This window comes from Aulonocara sp. 'chitande type north' Nkhata Bay, linkage group LG20 (genome assembly GCF_057382095.1).
Source record: "Aulonocara sp. 'chitande type north' Nkhata Bay isolate Kocher_YH1m ecotype deep benthic linkage group LG20, A_spYH_male_GT1.1, whole genome shotgun sequence".
Lineage (NCBI taxonomy): Eukaryota > Metazoa > Chordata > Actinopteri > Cichliformes > Cichlidae > Aulonocara > Aulonocara sp. 'chitande type north' Nkhata Bay.
In genome coordinates this window covers 1,713,508-1,733,859 of record NC_141363.1, presented here as the reverse complement: position 1 = coordinate 1,733,859, position 20,352 = coordinate 1,713,508, and the positions used below count along the sequence as shown (strand labels likewise).

Sequence of the window (20,352 nt, the reverse complement as noted above, 5' to 3'; positions counted from 1 at the left end):
CTACAACAGAGTCACTGATGAAGCAGTGCCTGCCTGAAACTGGTTTACTTTAATTATAAATGTCCACTTTGGAGCTGGATTGGTCAGCAACATTCACACATTCACACATCTAACTGTCTTCAAATAGCATCAAACCTCATGTGCTGCTTTATCCAATCAAACCAGACGACTCTTCTTTCTATTTGTATCATTGTCTGACATAACTGAGCGAGGAAACATCAGTTACACTTATAAGAGCAGTACAACACAAATCTGTGCTTAAGATAAGAACTGAAAATGATATCAGGGAAAAAAGGTAAAAGTAAGGAGGGGCTGTTAAGGGGAAAAAAGGTCTTCAGGGGGCACGAGCCACTTAGCTAGGTGAGAGGTGAGCAGAGGAAGCAGTGCCAAAAGAATTCTTAACCATCACTGTTCACTTTCTGGGAAGGCGTGAGAAGAACATGTGTGCCTTAAGCGCTTCTCACCACTCACTTTTTTCCCCCCAACCACGGAGATGCACGCATCTCTCCTCTCTGACCACGCCTTCAATCAATTATTTAGGCAGAAAACAAAGGTCTGCACCGAGCCATGAATAATGGAAGGTGAGAAGGCAGAGAGAAGGATGGAGGTTAGAAACAGAGGCGTACAGTGACAAGAGGTGAGTCTCGCACAAATTTTTCTCCTCTGACAGACAGCTAAGAGCCTGCTCAGGTCAAGCCACTGAAGAGAAGCCAACAGGTGCAGACGTAGGCTGAGCAGGAAGATATATAGCGTGCATTCACACCTTTTCACACGCACACAAAGACACAGACAGACTGCCAGTACATGAAACTTAACAGGGGGGAAGAATGTGCACATGCACACACTGCACAAACCGTGCTGTGGAAGAATGAGAGCATAAAAATTTTTTCCAGGGCATTTACCACTCCAGTGTATCAAATGTGGCGAGTTCTTTTTGCATCGAGTCAGATGGCATGCCAGTCAGACGCAGGGAAGCAGGGCAAGTGAGAGTGAAGGGAATTGTGATATTCATATTCAGGGTGCGTGTGTGTTTTATTTGCCTTGTTCTTGTTGGCCTTATTTTTCTTCAGAGAATGTTTGATGTTGGAGCCAAGATGAGTCCAGAGGAAAAGTAAAGAGAGAGAAACTGGGTAAAAAAAAAAGTGATATTGGGTGAAAGGAGAAAGAAGACGGGACGGAGACAAATAAGAGAGAAAAGCAGGGAGAAGAGAAGGATATAGTCTAACGTGATAGAGGTGAAAATGGATCACTCTGTGGTTGGTCTGGCTAGGTGTGTGCATGCATGTATGTGTTGAATGGATGGCACGGCAGGGAGAGAGGACGCGTAAAGTGTGCACACAAACCTTTGTGGTCTTGACTTTGTTGCCTGTGCTGCAGCTCCATCCTGTCAGATCTGGGAGCACCTTGCACTCCTCACCTTCCATGCATGGCTGCATCTGACACCACCACTTCTGAGCTACAATGGAGGCTACAAGAAGAAGAGACAGAGTTAATTTTAACTTTGATGAAGATGCAAGTGCAATCATGTCCTTTCATGTGTTTCCAAGACTTGTGTGCGTGTGTGAATTTTGACACCAAAATTTCACATGAACAAAGAGCCTCCAGAAAATAAATGTGGGTTTCTATCCGGTACAGTTATAATAACACGACTTTGGTGCTTTGAGATAAACAGTTGAAAGCACTAATTCTCAAATCAGCGCCCATTGAAGCACCATACAGAACAAGCCACAGCGAGATTATGCAATCAAAAGAGCGCCAGTCAAACCTCAACAAACAAAAACCAATGTGGAAAACATGATATGGAAAATATAAAATTATATTTCAGCTTGTTTCATTTATTAATTCTGCAAAGGCCTCTCATCGCTCGACTCAGATCTAGATGCTTTTTGCGACCACATCGTCCCAGTTCACTGAAAAACTGGTGTGGATGTTTAAATTACTCAATTCATGTAAGTCATTATCAGTGATGGGAAGTAAGTAACGCCGTTAGTAACGGCGAGTAATCTAACTAATTACTATTCCTATCGTTACAACGCCATTACAGTTACTAACAGTTACTAACAAGGAAACGCGGTCCGTTACTATTTTTCAACAAACAGATGGTTGAAGCTGTGTTCAGCTCACAGCACCTTATATCAGCTGCACGGAAGTAGCTGTAAGTAATCTGGACGCTACAGCTTTAAGCAGCTGCGCGCTCCCGCGGACGGTGATCACCATCACTGTCTAGCACAACACCTGGAGCTCAGGGGGCAAACGTTTCAAGTGGGTGGGGGGGTCAGCTTCACTCTGCTCAATCACATGAGTGCTGCTGTTTGACTGAGGAAGAATAAAGTATATTTATTATTATATTTATTAAGTATGTTTATATTTAGATGTTTTATATCGGGATATGAGATTTTGGTCATATCGCACAGCCCTAACGGAAGGAGCTGTAAGTAATCTGGGCGCTACAGCGTTTAGCAGCTGCGCTCCCCCAGGCAGCAATCACTTTTTGGCACAACACCTGGAGCTAAGGGGGCAAAACAATGATATGAGTGCTGCTGGTTGACTGAGGAAGAATAAAGTAGTCGTGGTAAGCCAATCACATGACCACTTAAAGACAAAGCAACAAGGTGACATATACCAGTTTATAAATTGTGTTGATGGGCCAGTAAAACCAGTCATGATAAACAAGATATATGCTGTTTATTCCTCAATAGTTTCCTCACTTTTACTGTCTAAGGACAGCGCAGCGAGACCTCTCTGCTTATGAGCAAAAAACAAAACAAAAAACAGAGGACGTTTTAGGAGTGATGGCGAGAGAGAGAGAGAGCGAGCGAGAGACAGCAGAAAAAGAGAGAGCGAGTTTTGAGACGTGAGAGATTTGTGACGTTTAGCGTGTTTGCAGTGTGTAGTTAATGTGTTGTCTTGTGTAGTTAGTGTGTAGTGTTGTGGATAGTTTTGTGTTGAGGCGACTGCTGTATCCAGGTAGAAACAGCAGTGATACACCTGCTGCTGTCAGAGCTGCAGGTATCAGGCTGTGATGTTTCCTTTATAGTGGACAGAAATGATGTTTTTGCAGTGGCACAAATAATTTGTGGCATCTTATTGAAGAACAGCTGATTGTTCTGTAAATAGTTTGAAATGGTTATTTAAAAAAATCAAGGTAAAAGGTAAATGGATGCAAATAACTTTGTTGTTTGCAAAACTTGTGCATATGATTTTAAAATTGACAATTTATATTTGCATTTAACATTATGAAATATGATTCATTAAACATGTTTGTGGTTGTTACAGTAAAAAATATAACCTTTTCTCCTCGGATTTAGTTTTTTTTGTCTGATTTTAGATCAATTGTGTTAATACAGTCTGTAAAAAATGAAAACATGACTGTAGATTCAGACACGTGAGGTTGTGCTGAAAAGGATGAGACCAAACAAGTAAACAGTTTTTAAAGGTGAGATGTGGAGGAAACATCAAAAGTAGTTAAAAATGGACAATTATACCCTGGACCCCAGAGGGTTAAACATCTTTTTTAAAGTAACGCAATAGTTACTTTTCAAGTAATTAATTACTTTTAGAATATTGTAACTCAGTTACTTTTTTTGAAGAAGTAACTAGTAACTATAATTAACTTCTTTTTCAAAGTAAATTGCCCAACACTGGTCATTATTAATTAATTTGAAAAGTCTGCCTCTATTGCACTTTGCTGCATTTTGCCTCAACACACCAACAATAAATGATTCATGAATCTGAAAACAAAGCAAGCTGCAGACCATTGTGAGCCTCAGAGCATCGCTGTTAAAACATCTCTTATGTAGTAGAACATTCTTTGTTCACTCAACCAGAATCAGGCGGCATCAAAGGCTGTTTTCTGTTTTTTTAAAGTTAATCTGTCATGTGGTTGACCACACAGATCCTCACATCTACTAGATATACAAATGAGGACAGATCTATTAGCCACCCTAGAAAATTAAAGTTGTTTTTTTTCCAAGAGCAAGGGATTTTCACTATATAATTTCTAAACATTATAGCATTTAGAATAAATAACCATTAAAAAAAACCTCTAAAAATAGCAACTTTAGAATTTACAGGGTTTGCAAAGGTGTGCAAGGTTGCTCTGAAGTATTGCAGAAAAAGCAAAAAAGACCATGGTCAATATTATTACCACCCTGACACAATATTATTACCACCCACCACAGCACAAACCCCTGCTGTACAATGATGTGCTTTAACTTTGTGATGCTCAAAGCTTGTAAAATCAAGTTAAAATTGAAGATTATGTTCTATTTAAGAACTTCAGCCAGAGCTGTCACTTGATAAGGCATCATGGCAATAACTAAATAAATCAGTTTAGACTTAGAAAAATAATTGTTGGTGTTCACAAAGCAGGACATGGATATATAAATCTATTACAGTGTTTCCAAGTGTCAAAAACTGGATTCGGAAGTATCATCAAGAAATTCAAAGAGAGGCACACAGCACAGAACAAGCCTGGCAGAGGTAAGAAGTGAAAGATTTCACACAATCTGGAAAGAAAACTAGTGAGAGACATCGGAAGGCACCAGAAAAACTGCCAAGACACTCGTGAATGACTTAATTAGGAATATGAGTCTCAAAGAAGAAATATGGTATCTAAGCAGATTCTTACTCTGGATGGCATTACCTTGGCCTCCAGTAACACTGTGAGGAACCTTGGAGTCATTTTTGACCAGGACATGTCCTTCAACGCACATATTAAACAAATATGTCAGACTGCGTTCTTCCATTTGCGCAACATCTCTAAAATTAGAAATATCCTGTCTCAGAGTGACGCTGAAAAACTAGTTCATGCATTTATTACTTCCAGGCTGGACGACTGTAATTCATTATTATCAGGAAGTCCTAAAAACTCCCTGAAAAGCCTTCAGCTGATCCAAAATGCTGCAGCAAGAGTCCTGACAGGGACTAGAAAGAGAGAGCAGATTTCTCCTGTTTTGGCTTCCTGTTAAATCCAGAATTCATACAAGGTCTTAAATAATCAGGCCCCATCTTATCTTAATGACCTTGTAGTACCATATCACCCTATTAGAGCACTTCGCTCTCGCTCTGCAGGCCTACTTGTTGTTCCTAGAGTATTTAAAAGTAGAATGGGAGGCAGAGCCTTCAGTTTTCAGGCCCCTCTTCTGTGGAACCAGCTTCCAGTTTGGATTCAGGAGACAGACACTATCTCTACTTTCAAGATTAGGCTTCAAACTTTCCTTTTTGCTAAAGCATATAGTTAGGGCTGGACCAGGTGACCCTGAATCCTCCCTTAGTTATGCTGCAATAGACGTAGGCTGCCGGGGGATTCCCATGATGCATTGAGTTTTTCCTTTCCAGTCACCTTTCTCACTCACTATGTGTTCACAGACCTCTCTGCATTGATTCATATCTGTTATTAACCTCTGTCTCTCTTCCACAGCATGTCTTTTATCCTGTCTTCCTTCTCTCACCCCAACCGGTCGCAGCAGATGGCCCCGCCCCTCCCTGAGCCTGGTTCTGCTGGAGGTTTCTTCCTGTTAAAAGGGAGTTTTTCCTTCCCACTGTTGCCAAAGTGCTGCTCATAGGGGGTCATATGATGGTTGGGTTTTTCTCTGTATCCATGAAGCTCCTTGAGGCGACTTTTGTTGTGATTTGGCGCTATATAAATAAAATTGAATTGAATTGAATTGAATCACTAGAACTCTGCACAGGAATGGAGTGTGAGGCTGCAAAAAATCACTTCTGTAGAAGAGACACCTTCACGCCACACTGAAGTATACTAAGGACAACTTGGAGAAAGATTATGCATACTCAAGTGTCCTTTGATTAGATGACATGAAACTAGAGCTCTCTGACTACAGTGAAACACGGTGGTGGGAGTATTATGGTGGATGGAATCAGGAAGAAAAAAAGAGATGTGAATATATTGAAAGAAAACTTCAAACAATCGCTCTTTCTTCCAATATGACATTGACCCAAAACACAAGTCGCTTCTGGTAAAAAACTACCTGCACAAAGCTCTGACTGATCCCACTGAAAATCTGTGCGGTGAACTGAACATCAGGGTCCATGCCAGACCACCAAAGATCAAATCTGGAGGAGCTTGAGAGATTTGCAGAGAAGAATTGGCTGGGATTGCTCAGGAGATGTATGTAAGACTTTCTGAAAACTGCAACAGCAAGCGACAGCAGGCTGTTCTCTATAAAAAAGGATACATAAATGATGTGCTAATAATTCTGACCCTGGTAGTTTTTGGCTTTTGGAAAATAAATTTGTTTCTGTGTGCAAAGTGAAATAACGCCTGGATCCAAAATACAAACTAAGATGTTTGGAAAAGCTGTGTTAAAAATGTCTTCCTCTGTTTAACAGTAATTAGGAAATAATTCATTTTCCTGGAGGGGCTAATGATTTGGTGATGTTATGCAAGACAACATCACCATCGTTCTTTAAAACCGATTTTGCAAGTGCAGCATTTTTTTCAACATTTTACACAGTTTTGAACAAATAAAAACTCACGAGATAATTAGTGAGATACTGTTAACGACAACTGATCCCATTAACCTTCAGGCTAATGTGAAATAAAACTTTTAGCAATAGAAAAAAGATTTTTAAAATGCTGATAGTTACCCGAGGCATGGGTTTCATGGGCAAAGGAATCATGTGAATTTAATTAGCCACAACCAGCTGAGATTGTTGAGATTCTTCAGGTTAAAAACAAATAATGAAACACCATCAGAAAATATAACACATATCAGAAACAAAACATGATTAAATGTCAAAGGAAAAAACAGCTGACTGACTGGATGTGTGAATACATAAAAGCTGTTGTCATGAATCCTTTTTCTTTAACTGTCACTCTAAAGACTCTAAAGACTGTCATCATTGTTAAAGAACTCTGAGAGCTAATATGAGTATTTTGTTTAGCAGGACAAAAATAACTCAATTAAATACAAAATCCAGTTTTTCATGATTGAATTTATTGGCCAAACCTACCTGTTGTTAAATCATGAATTAACTGTTTTTTGCCGTAGACCAGGCCAGGCCTTTTGAAAGAATAGAACCAGTTTGACACAGTGAAACAGAAGAGCTCTAAAAGAAACACAATGTGCCACACACTAATGAAACAGCTGACACACATGTATCAGTCTAAAAAGAGTTACAAAACCATTTTTAAGGCTTTGTGACTCCAGCAAACGAGACTCATTATCCACAAATGGAGAAAACTTGAAACAGTAGTGAATCTTCTCAGGAGGGTCTAGCCTACCAAAAAAAAATCCAAGAGCCTGCTGGGAACTGATCTAGGAGGTCACAAAAGAAATCAGAACAGAATCTAAAGAACTGCAGGGCTCATTTACCGCAGTTCAGGTCAGTGTCCATGACTCAACAATAGGAAAGAGACTGGGAGAAACTGGTAACCATGGAAGCAAAAATCTGCTGATCCAGAAGAACACAAAAGCTTATCTCACATTTGCTACAAAACATTCTGACCATTAAAAATGAAAAGAAACCCAGCATTTCATAAAAAGAACATCATACCAACAGTCAAACACGGTGGTGGTAGTGTGATGGTCTAAGGCTGTTTGGCTGATTCAGGACCTGGGTGTACGTACAGTGGAGTTCTGCTCTCTACCAAAAATCCTGCCCATCCATCATTTCATGCCCTGAAGCTCAAACTCACTTGGTTTATGGAGCAAGACAACGATCTGAAACACACAGAAAGTCTACCTTTGAACAATTCAGTAATAAAAACAAAATGAAGGTTTTTCTGCAAAAATTCTGCTAAGAAGAGTGGGCCACAGTTCCTTATTGCTGTTTATCCCAAACAGGTTTCAGTTCTTTCTGCCAAGTGAAGCACAACTAGTTGTCAGGTTTAGGGTGTAATGACTTTTTCCCTTAAACTCAAAGATTAAAAACGGTGCTTTGTATTTACTCAGGTTCAGGTTTAATATTCAAATTTGTTTGATGATCTGAAACAATTAAGTGTGATAAATATGCAAAAAAATAAATAAAATAAAATAAGAAAGGATAGGGGTAAATAGTTTTTTCACGGTACTGTATATCTGTGGTGCCATAAGTAAGTAAGATGTACTCCACCATTCCAGCCCTTCATCTTACTGTGCCATGTTGTATTGTAAGTGAATCTTTCATCATGTTTGAGCGCTCACCCGAAACCCAGAAACAACTGAGAAATGGAGACTGGGTCAGTTATTTCATCAAGTGCCACCCTGCGAGGCTGGAGGGCCTGCTGGATACTGATGTTGTAAACACAGAGGCATTAGTGGATGACGGGTTTCCAGGCATACGGGAATATTTTATAGCTTCGAATGTTCATCACTAAACACTAATCTCATTTATGGGTAAAATGCCCAAATACATTTGTGTCTAAAAAATCAACTTCTCATTTGCAGTGAACAAAAGAGCTTCGTAAAGATAATACTTCCTGCAGATTAATATCTTTTGCTATCAAGATTCTTGTTGGGAGTCCTCTGATGTTTACATAACGCTGACTACTGATAAATTCGGTGTAATAACAAAAACACAAGATTTCCTCTTCATGGTGCATTTTTCCTGAGCTGCTTCATTATAATCCATTTTAGAATTTGTCCAACCCCATCTCCTACAAATTAAGTTTCTTCACAGTTAAATTGTTAAATTTAGCTGCAAGATAATCACTTGCTGGATTACCTTTGGAAATTAAGCAGCACATTTATGAAATATATCGGAGTCAGCAGGAGGTGGTTGGGTTTGATTGTGGATGTGCCGAATATGTATGCTCACATCTCACACCAAGACTGGGGTTTGTGCAGCAGGAGCACCTAAAGTTAGGGAGCAGCGTGGACTTCTTTCTGTGATAAAACCCTAATATTTGTCCAAACTTTAGTTGATTGGTGTGAGTGCATACATAAATAATGCAAATAATGCATGCATAAATAGGTTGAATGAAAGCAGTTTAACATATGTCTGGTACATTCAGTATCAACATTACATTAATAGACAATAATTCAGGACCATGGCGCTGTAGTATAGTTGTGGAACAACACAAGATTCCATTTTTTATCTACTGCGATGAAGACGTTCCCTTTTCTGTCTGGAATAGTTCAGATTTTTGTTTCTTGCACCTTTAAGGTTTACCTGAGAAGCAAACATTTAATTACTTTTGAATTGATTGTGTTCAGAATATAACCCCACGCAATCCATCATATTCAGAATGTTTCTGAATTCATCACAAAAATATAACAGACAGAGGCAGTGTATGTAATAAATTAGTCTGCTGAAACAGCACAGAAAACGGGCAGTGGGAGAAAGGCTTCACTTTGCTTCCATGCATTTCTAGTCAGTATTCTGGCTACCAGTACACAGAAACGCTGCCAAGAGAATACTGATGGCTTCTATGCCTTGGCCCGTAAATCAGGGTTTACCTGGTCGTGTATCAATTCTTAGATTTTTCAGTTTACTGCAGCACACAGGGGGCTTGGTCATATGTAGCACCTGCATTGAACAAAGTCTCTTTCAAATAACCTCTTGCTAACTCTAGCATCTCTTCTCCTGATACTGACTGCTCCTCCGTGTGGCCTGACTGTCAGCACTCATCTTCATAAATGTGCTCATCTGCTAATGCAGTGTTCACTTTTTTCTTTCAGAGTCGATTAAAGCAATCTGAACTTTAGTGCTCTGCCTGAGATGCATGACAAAGAAAACATATGATGAGTTCAAATCCATACTAAGGCATTTTAGCCAACATTCAAAACAGGTGCACATCAGGCAGCGGCACTACGCAAGCGCACGCAAAAGATACCCGAACACCAATAAAGTGACACCTACCGTCGACGCAGGACGGCATGGCCCGAGTAGTGCCGGCGACCTGTCCAGGGAAGCAGGAACATTTGACAGTCTGAGATCTCTCCTCGATCTTGTTCTTGTTGCAGCAGCGATGGGCAGCAATCACCTCACACGTCCCCGCCTTCACATGCACTGAGAATGAAAAACAAAGATTTTGCTTTATGTTTGCTAACTTTAACGCATAAGCAACCATAGAAAAAGACAAGGAAATACAACTGGCCATCACAATTGGTCTGCCCTTCCCCTTAATGACCTCTTTGTAAACTATGTTGGGGAACAAGGACATCATTCTCTGACCCAGACAAACACAGACCATTACAAGATATTAAAAAAATATCAGCACTGAGAATACCTTCTTGGATCTCTGACCTTGTAGGACAAGTTAAGTATTTGATCCGTCCATCCATTTAAAAATTAAGCAAAACATATTTAAAGATGAGCCATAAAATATGCAGTTTATGCTTAGATTTATGACCATCTCTCTATCCATCTATCTATCTATTAAAATAGTAACTTAGGAAGGAATAATAATGAGTGTTTCTCCATATACTGTTTGGTTGCACTTCCAGTTTGCTGCAGTACTAATGAAGGGTACATTTGGAAAGTCCCTTCACATCTCCTGTAACTACCACTTTGTGTGCAAATTTCTATACACACATTTGAATCAGTCAGCCATGTGGTTAATTAACAAGTCAACCCCGAGCACAGAAGTCCCTTGAGTCAGCTAAGAGAGAGGGAACAAAGAAATCACTCCACATTTGAAGATTTGTGATGCCAACACATGGCCCTTTCATACCAGCCTTTCATCAAATACATGAAAATGTCAAGGACAAACAATAAGCCTTGTCAGGAGCACTGTGTGCAACTATGCAGTGCGACTGTTTGTGTGCAAGTTTGACAGCTTACACGCAATATGTAATTACAGTGAATCTGCTCATGTGTTCAGATGCGTTCGACTTTGTTTTTCACGTGTGCGTGATGTGCAGCAAATGCACATACATGTTCAGTCTTTCAGCTGTGAACTTTGGTGTGTGTGTGTGTGTTTTGGCTTTTCAAACAGTTGTTGCAAGTTGCAGTTATTTCCATTACAAAGAGTCAGCCCAGGGTGCAACAAAGGGTGCGCACTGCATGGCAATGAAAACTAAAGCAGAAAACAATGACTTTGTTTAAAGAGCATTTAAAAATGAGGCAAGTTGCAGTGAACGACCCAGTGAATATGTTAAGCAGGCTAACAAATATTTGAAAAGTTCTTAATTTGCTCTGTTGATGAGAAAAAGACAAAGCAGCAGTCCTGCAAAGCCCAGTCCAATTAATATCTCTGTGAAAAGCACTCTGTCTCTCTCCCATCTCTCTCTCATCTTTCTTTCAGATTTCTCTTTTTGTAGCACTAGGAGTTAGGCCAAAGGGTAAAGATAATTGTTGACTGATCTGTCCATCTGGCTGTCCATCAGTCCAACACTTTGATGTGCAAAACCAGCCACCGAACAGATTGCACTGATATTTCGATTCCTATAGAAGAAATATCTGCATGCATTTGGAGATTTTTCAAAAAAAAAAATTCTTCTGTAGAAATTAATTATAATTCAGTCTCAAGTCAAATATTAAACTACTGTAGTTACTGGTTGGAATGCTGAGTAACAGATGGACATTCAGGCACCTCGAAGGACAATTCGCTTGACCTTCCCTCTGTTGACTCACACAGTGTGCGCATAAGCCCACTGGGTCTTGGTGTATTTTGGGTATAACATGACCCCTCATCAGCAACCGACTTTGGATTGTGTTAGACTGCATGTAAGACAATTAATGGTGTGTTTGCTTTAAACCTTTTCTTCACAGTCTTGAGCAGTAACATTTTAGAGATTCTTTTTATTTAGTTTAAAATGCTGTATTTCCATTTACGCTTGCACATTTCACTAAATCGCTTCGACTGTTTCCCATTTTCCTTGCAAAATATAAAGAAATGAGGGTTGACAAAAGACATTTGCACAATGCAGTCAAGTTCTCCAGAACACAAATTATATGGACTTTCATGATGATGTGCATTCTCCTCATCAAATATGAACTATTTTATAATTATACATCCTAAAATGTTACATTATATATCCTATAACAACTGCATAATGTTCATAATCATTTCATCATCTTTCCTCACAGTTCCTTCCCCTAACTCAGAATACATGGAGTGTGTATAGATTGCACGTGGGCTTTAGAGCTTTCTTTGAATAACTCTTATTTTCCATTTTCCCTTCTCCTTCTTGTAGAACTAATTGTTTTTTCTTCTTCTTAGAAGCTTGACAGATACAAAGCCAAGGAAAATGAACACATACAGAGTAAACACCTTAACTGAACCCCCCACAGGCGCACACAACCCTTGGCCCATTTTTAGGCTCGGCACCTGCAGTAGTAATTGACTCAGCAATAGTAAGAGCAGCCGCACACAGAGCTCAGCAGGAGGGGAGTAAAAGGTGGTCGGGATGTGGATTCTACCGAAGGAATGTAAAGGTTCACTGGGTCTTGAACACACATATTAATGTTAATTAATTCAATTAATTTGGTTATTATTATAATTTGAGACACATGGTAAAATAAAGATTGACGTAAAACCTACGACAGAAGTGATTTTTTCTTTTTCTGGCAGGCCATTTCTTTATTTTCTTCATTCTTTGCCTTGTAGCTAAACTGCTGTGTTTTATGTGTTACTTTATTTGAGTCATGTTTTCATTAATGTTTTTATAGTTTTAAAATTACTGATTATTTATTGAACACACAGAAAGCGTCAAAGGTGAAAACATATGAAGTGACTCTCCCTGATCGAATAGTTTGGTTATTAGAACTGTTTTGATTGAAGTTATTTGTGGTTTAAACAGAAACGGTGGTAGTAACACTGCTGAAAAAAAGTTAAAGATCTTCTGGGAATAACTTGTTTATTTGACATAATTTTGAGGATGCTTTATTGTAAGTCCTGATTTCATATTTAATAACATGGGCAGCATTCGTCTTTATTTATCTCGCACTGTGAAATCCTAAAATAGGATTTTGATCCCAGTCACACAGGGCTTGAGACTGATTGGTGACCATCTGCCAACCGCCATTTAGAGGAGCAGCTGGTGAGTGATTGCTAGAGGTTGCTGGCAGTTGCTGTGAGATCAATTGCTAAACCACAGAAAAGCCACAAGGAAAAAGCAGTAATCCTGGAAGGTACTGACTCGTCTGCAAACAGTCGCTTACTAACCACCAAGTTCGGGAGGTAGAGTGGGTCGTCCAATCATTCTCAACTCCAGTCTGCATGGTGAAGTAGCCTGTTGCATGAATATGTGAGTAAACGAGGATTGTAATAAAAAGCACTTTGAGTGCTCAGTTGGAGTAGAAGAATAATATACGAGTACCAGTCTATTTAGCATAACTGAAACTTGGAGAAAGAATGATAATGTTGCCCTTCCAAGTAAAAGATTAAACTAATATTTTAAAAAGGCACCACATCTACTTTAAAAGCAAACAGTCACCGTGTTAGGTTTGTGTTGTACTTTTCATAGTTCCACTGCTGCTCAGAGAGTTCTGGGCAAGTGTTTGGAGACGGGTTTTTGTCTTTCCTGCAGCCTTCGGGCAACTGTGGCATTCTTCAAGTGACTAGTTGCAAGGAGGATCAATCACTTGCCAACTGCTTGGAGAATGTGCATTTTCCCTAGCCAAGGTGGGGCCTTACCTTATACTAAAACTTTTTGTTTCAATTCAGTTCAATTTAAATTCAAATTTATGTTAATAGCGACAAATCACCTCAAGACCCTTTATATTGTAAGGTAAAGACTCTGCAATATTACAGAGAAACCCCAAACAATCATACAAACACCCAATGAGCAAGCACTTGGCGACAGTGGGAAGGAAAAACTCCTTCTTTACAGGAATAAACCTCCAGCAGAACCAGGCTAAGGGAGGGGCAGCAAAAAGACTTTTATGCTTCAGGAAAAAGGAACGTTTTAAGCCTAATCATAAAAGTAGAGCACTTCATTTTTTCTCTGTATGTATTATTGTAGGGTCTAAAGCACCTTGATGCAACTGTTGTTGCGATTTGGTGCTGTATAAATAAAACTGAATTGGATTGAATTGAATGGAGCCTGATTATTTAAAAAATTATTTAAAACCTTGCATGCAAGAAGAAGGACTTTAAATTAAATTCTGGATTTAACAGTGACTATCAACATATGCTGCTGAATACTTTTAAGGATTGTTTTAGGTAGTTGAATGTATTTGTTTCATAGCAGTCTGCTTTGCAGTAGAGAAAGAATGTGCATTTAATTAGCCGTTGTGGTTTGGTAATTCCCTTCAGTAGCCTGAGATATTGAACTTGGTGGGGTGTTTGGTTTGGGTGTTGAAAAGTAAAGTGGACAAAGACAGGAAGCATGCACTCCGTGTTTGCTTGGGACTCTTCTGTGGGGGACCACACACACAAATTTCTTTCAGTGCACACAGCTGCTGTTGATGGTGGATATGTTGTTGGCAGAACTGCTCTTTTTGGTTAGCTTGCTGCACTTGCAGGCTTTACAGTGTTGAGAACTTTTTTTCTCAAATAAAAAGAGGGCACACTTCATAGAACTGGATTTCATAGGGATTTAGTACTCGCATGTGGAAACAGCTCTGGAAAACCATATGTGGGTGGGGGTGGGGTGGGGGTCCTTAGCTCAGTAATACAACTGAAGGTGTCAACAGTTTGAGGCTGTGTTATGCCAAGATTTTAATAATTACCAGTTTGGCAGATATTGAGTCAGGCAGGGGGCCACAGCCTCCAATAAACTCTGATAAACATTCATCTAAATGACTCAGAACACGACACACTGCAGTGTATGTGTTTAAATATACACACACAAAATACATATCCACGTAGAAGCTGTGCTCAGTTGTGCATTTAGTGCTAAAATAAAAACATGTAAATGGAAATGTTGCCGTCTTTAGTGTATATGTGTGTGCACCATAATGTGTGTGTATTTACTAGAACTGAAAATTCCCATTCTATTTCAAAAATGGCACCTACTTTCATCACGATCTCTTTCTCACACACCCCTCCGCCTTTTACTCCTTCTTCTCCTCCTCCTCATTTGTTTCATCTGCTTTACCTCGCCCTACTGCTATTTCACAAATGACCCCTCCTTTTCTCAGCCTCTCTTAGCCACTTCAGCGTCCCATTTTTCCTCTGCTCCCTCTTGCTCGTAGCTCACCACAGCAAACTCAGCAGGGTAGGAAACTATTATCCTCAATCACAGGCTCTAAATCAGAGAATTTTTTACACTTTCTACAATGCGTCCTCTCTCTCTCCTGCTTTTTCATCTTCGTGGCCATTTCACTCCCTCTCTAACCCCCCCCCCCCCCCAACCCCCACCCGTATTTTTCTCCTTGGCATGAGGACTTGTTATCCCTGCCTCTCTTAATACAGCAGTGGCTGTTAACCCCATTTACTAAGGATGACGTGCAACTGACAGACTAACAGATGGACAGATTGCCCCGACTCAGAACAACCAGGCACTGTGTGTGGGTGTCTGTGTGTGTCTGTGTAAGTACTGAGATAGCTGTCTTGGTCCCAGTGGGGTGCCTCTTTCAAATGTCATTCCTGCCACTGGGGACCTCTCCCGCTTTCTCTCTCACAGACACTCACACACAAACAGAGTTAAATACACAAGCACAGACACAAATGTACGTGCACATCTAGTATGAGGAACCTGTCAAAATGGAAACACAAATCTTTCTAGTTAGCGCTGTAAATATTTAAACAGTTCAAGCCCTTGTGTTTCAGGATCTGTCAAATGTTAACACAATACTTGTAAAGAAGTAGAAAGAAAAAGTCACTGGTTACCCTTTTATATGACACTGTATGATTTAGGTGACTGAATCTGCTACTTTTAAGGTCCCAGCTGGCACTGGGCAACATTTTGTGAATGCTGGAGCTGTAACTAGAGAGCCACAGGAAAACGAGCAGTGTAGTGAAAAAGTATTTGCACCCTTCCTGATTTTATATAAATTATTATTTCATTTATTAAGGGAAGAAAAACCTACCTGAACCTGTGTGCAAAAGTAAATTACATAATAAGTGAGTCATTCGGGTCCTGAAGCATCAAAGGAACTTCAGAGCATCACATTACCACCACCATGTTTGACCTTTTTTAGGATGTCAGACTAAAGAGACAAAAGGTAAACACAACACGTCCGAGACAGAGGACTATGAAAATAAAACAGGAAGTGACACACACAGACTCAGACTAAGACACATGAACTTGGGGATAAACATACATAGAAACATGACAGACCGGAGACAAGACCTGGGAGAATGGACACAGAAATGAACTAATATCATGAGGAACCAATGGCTATAAGAAAAGATAAATTCAGTAGCCCAAAGTAGTAATATTATACTTTTATATTATATTATATATATACTGAAAACACTATCTAGGCTACTTACATTTGATTTATGCTGTGTCACTGCTACAGTGCTGCTCCTAGCACCTCATGGCAATGGATTCATCCTTTGAATGAGGCAACCTCTAATCAATGCCATAGGCTCATCGGAAAAGGAGGATGGAAAATACCCTTGATGTACTTACACTTAGAAATGCTGCTGGCTGCAAGCTGTAACCGCTATTTGTCTTTTTTTTCCCATCATCAGAGCACTATTGCAAGGCTCACCCCTTGTAAACCCAACTGCCCAGAGCCAGTTGGGATTGGCTGCTACCCCCAGGAGACCCTAGTTCAGTAAGAGGTTAACAACATGTGTGCACTGATAGACCTGTTAATGGATAGACTAAAGTAAATAACAACCAACCAAACCAAAGAATTGGGGAAAAGTCCAAAACTCAGCAAACATGCAAGATTTCATCATAGGTCTTATGTTTCTATAGCAACACTTTATGCAATTAATTCATGTTTTGATGTCTTCGGGCTGTACTCTCCAACCCCAGCAGTAACCTTCATCTCTACAACCTACAAGTAGTCATAAGTCATCAAGCTTCCTCTGAATCCTCGGTTCTCAGCTGCATCTCAGTCTCCTCCCTGTTATTCTTTGTTTGTGTTTTCACAGCAGGAGACGGCTTTGACTCTGATACAGTGAGGCATACCGAAACTGACACCTGCTGTATGTCAAGCCCTCAGCAACCGTGCAGGGCTGCAAACATGATGACGGTGGTAAAGTGGTAACAGTCAAATTTACAGCGCTGGTAACATCACGAGTAAAGAAAATAGCTGCAAAACTAATCAATTAACAATTTAAAGAGCTATATTAAGAAACTGCTTCCATGTGAGAGCCAGAGTCAGGCTAATGTGACTGTCAGTATGTGTTGTGTGCATAGCCTCTCTTGGAATGAACGGGATATCTGGACTCATCAACATCTGGTGCCTCATGTTAAACACTGAGATGGTTTGCTGGCAAAACAGCAACAGGAGTTGACAGTCCCTCATCAGGTATAGTTAATGTACTGGCGTGATGAACAGAAATACCAGCGAGGTAAACGTCCCCTCTGGTTTTGTTTGCTTTTAGGTGCGGGCTTCACGATATTCTAATTGCATCCAGAGCTTTTCATGCTGTTAAAGTTTGACCAGCACAAAAACAATTTAGTAAATCAGATGTTTGTTATCATTATTATTTTGTTCTTCAGGTGTTTTCATTTTCCCTCTGCTCTGACCCTTCTGGCACAGCTCCAGCCAAGAAATTAGCATGAAACTACTTTCAGCATCCATAGCACACTCTAGATGTTCTCTATACATCACATATTAAGTATGTATAAATATTTAAGGTTTTCCTTTAGGCTCGTATTATTCTATTCACAAAGAGCATATTTTGAAATGGAAAATTAGTCCTGAAAGCTTGCCAAGTTAATTAGACATACAAAATACATTTCTTAGTGCATGTGTGTGCCCATCAGCGCATGTACGTCCATGCATTTGTATTAATAATTAGATTATATTGGCCTCTGAGATGGCAGCGTTTGTTCTGAATCATAAACACAGAGCAAATTAAAATTCTGTTTAAGAGCCTGCCAAGAAAATTAGCATGGAGAGAAAGGAGGCACGCACACTCGACCACTAGTGTCTTCTCCCCTCAACCCTGTTTTCTATTCACTTCTGTGTCGACGACTCCAGCACACGTCTCTCCTCATCTTCTGCCACAGCATCTCTGTGCGATGGTAATTCATAGAAGTTGTAAGTGCTGGAGGGAAGTGGCTTTTTTTCCTGACAGGAGACGGTGCCCCAGTGTAGATACACAAGAACTATATCAGCACTGCACTTTCTGCGCTGTGCTCATATTGTGTTTGCTGATCACAAATAGACTGATCAATGGCAGCCCCCTAAAGAGCCTGACTCCTCCCATGCACTAATGTCCCTCTCTGTTATGATAAACACTGAGTCCTGTGGGGGGGAAACCTGAGAGGAGGAAAGAAGAGAAGCTGTCAATAGAGGACATGCTTGATCTTAAGCACTTATTTAGAATTCTAAATATGTTTGCATATTTATGGATAAGAAACATTCCTGGAAATAACATTTTGTGAAGGAAAGATTTTTATTTGATCCTTTTTCTTCAGCGTTGGTATAATGGATTTACGGAGGGACTAGATTTAAAAACATCTCACAGAGCGCAGTTTTTCTAGGACTTGTGCAACATCCAAGGTATCAGTAAAATGAAAAAACAAGTAGCTAAGCTTTGGGAGATACACATCTTATTCTGCTTTTTTTCCTCGTGGCTATTCTGAGAGGAAATAAATCTTTCCCACTAACCAGAATTTAATAAATACAATTTTTTAAGGCAGAATGGAATAAAGCACAAATTTAGAAACAAAATAAGTTGGGTTTTATTTTCCACATGGGTAGCTTGGAGAACACGTTCTGACTAATTGCCATACAGCATTTTTAACAACTGTAACAACAAATGACCATCAAAACATGCATTCAATTATCAGAATATGGAGCAGCGGTTGATACTTTTTTCTCATTTATGGAGAATATTCCTCGTTCCCAAAGCTCAACAGAAATGCATTAACTATTAGACAACAGAACAATAATCTCATAATTGCTCATTTCCCTTTCTGCCCCGCTCTCAATCTCTCTGCTCATACACGGTAGCTGGAGTCATAATTCCTTCAGCAGCTAGAGGGCTGAGTCGCTTCCACGTATGTCACTAATGACCCTTTGCTAAAAATGACTGATGCGGTTATTTTTCTTGGGAAAGCTCAACACAAAGTGAACAAATGGAAGTGATCAGAATTAAAACATCAGCCAGAAAACTTGCTTCCTCTTGGAAAAAGTGCAGGCTAAATGCAGCCTGCAGATTGATTTTTTTTTTCTCGACACAGCATCCACTCTGTCCCTAGTTCCCCCCACACCCCACCCCACTTAGCATCCCTGAACAAGCGAGCGGGTGAGTGAGTGAGTGACCACAATTGGAAAGTGTTTGCTCGCAGCAGGATTTCCTGCATGCACGATGTGATAAAAATAACAAGTGTAAAAGAGAGGGAAAAACACTGGCATCTGGCTCGTCGGGATTTAAATGTGAAAGGAAAATACCGTGGGCGTCCACACAGAGGGGCTCATCCCTGTCAGAAAATAAATAAATAAAAAATACCTTGCCATAAATCATCCAACCGTTTTAGATCAATCAGCATGAAAACAAGCACGCAGAAAACATACCCTCAACATCACCTAAATACTCATGGCTCTCTGATTGGATTAAGCTCTCTCTTCACTTCTGTCATGCAACTCGCTCTCTTACACCTCAACAAAGTGATTTATGCTTTTTATTGTCAAACTACTCCCATCTGCCTCCACCACATACCTATCCAGCACCCGCCTCTCCTCCATCTCTGTACTAATCACCCTCACTGCTTGTGCCAGATTGTCTCTTAGTCACCCACACCACATCCCTGGTTCTCCATCATTGATTTTCATGCAGTTTTAATGCAGTTCAAACAAGGGAATTATCTCTCCACACCACAAGCACAACTACTGTCTTGCTAAATCACACAGGATATTAGTTCATGTGACAGGGGGAGCCTGGTGACACATGGCATGTCCTGACATATTAGCAAGCGCACCGCCACCGTTGCCGCCACCCCGCAGCAGACAATTTGTACTAATTTGTGCTCCAGGCAAGATATTAGGATGGTGAATTTGATATAAATTCTTAATATGTTCGGATGTATTAACACACCATTACCACTCAAGCATTAAGATGAGGCAGCATGTGTGTGTACGTGTGCATGAGACACTCGAGTTTTAAACCTTTTTGGTTAATTGTTCACTGCTGACTGATGGCGACTTTTCAAGAGCCCTCCAGGAATGTCCGGGTTTCCATACTTATCTGTATAATTTGCTTCCCTTTTTCTGCTACCCACTCTGTCTCGGAGGTTGGAAAGCTACCTATGTCAGTATTTGCATCTTTTTGTCCTCTCCTACAGCTGTTTCAAATGTGTATTGTGGGGGAGCTCAAATCAAACATCTTTTCATTTCTTTGGCCTAAGCTGTCGTCTCTCTTTCTCCTTCTCTGTGTCTTCCTGG

The 20,352-nt window shown here is 40.1% G+C and overlaps 1 protein-coding gene across 3 annotated transcripts in view; it reads right to left on the bottom strand.

Moving 5' to 3' along the window:
- Window positions 1-20,352, bottom strand: part of LOC147304766 (chemokine-like protein TAFA-2) — a 95,956-nt gene that overhangs the window by 4,184 nt on the left and 71,420 nt on the right. For all 3 annotated transcript variants that reach the window (XM_086278053.1, XM_086278052.1, XM_086278054.1), the window contains 2 exons: window positions 9,805-9,954; window positions 1,344-1,468 (listed from right to left, as the gene is read on the bottom strand). In XM_086278053.1, coding sequence (XP_086134179.1) covers window positions 1,344-1,468; window positions 9,805-9,954 — 275 coding nt within the window. The remainder of the gene's footprint in view (window positions 1-1,343; window positions 1,469-9,804; window positions 9,955-20,352) is intronic.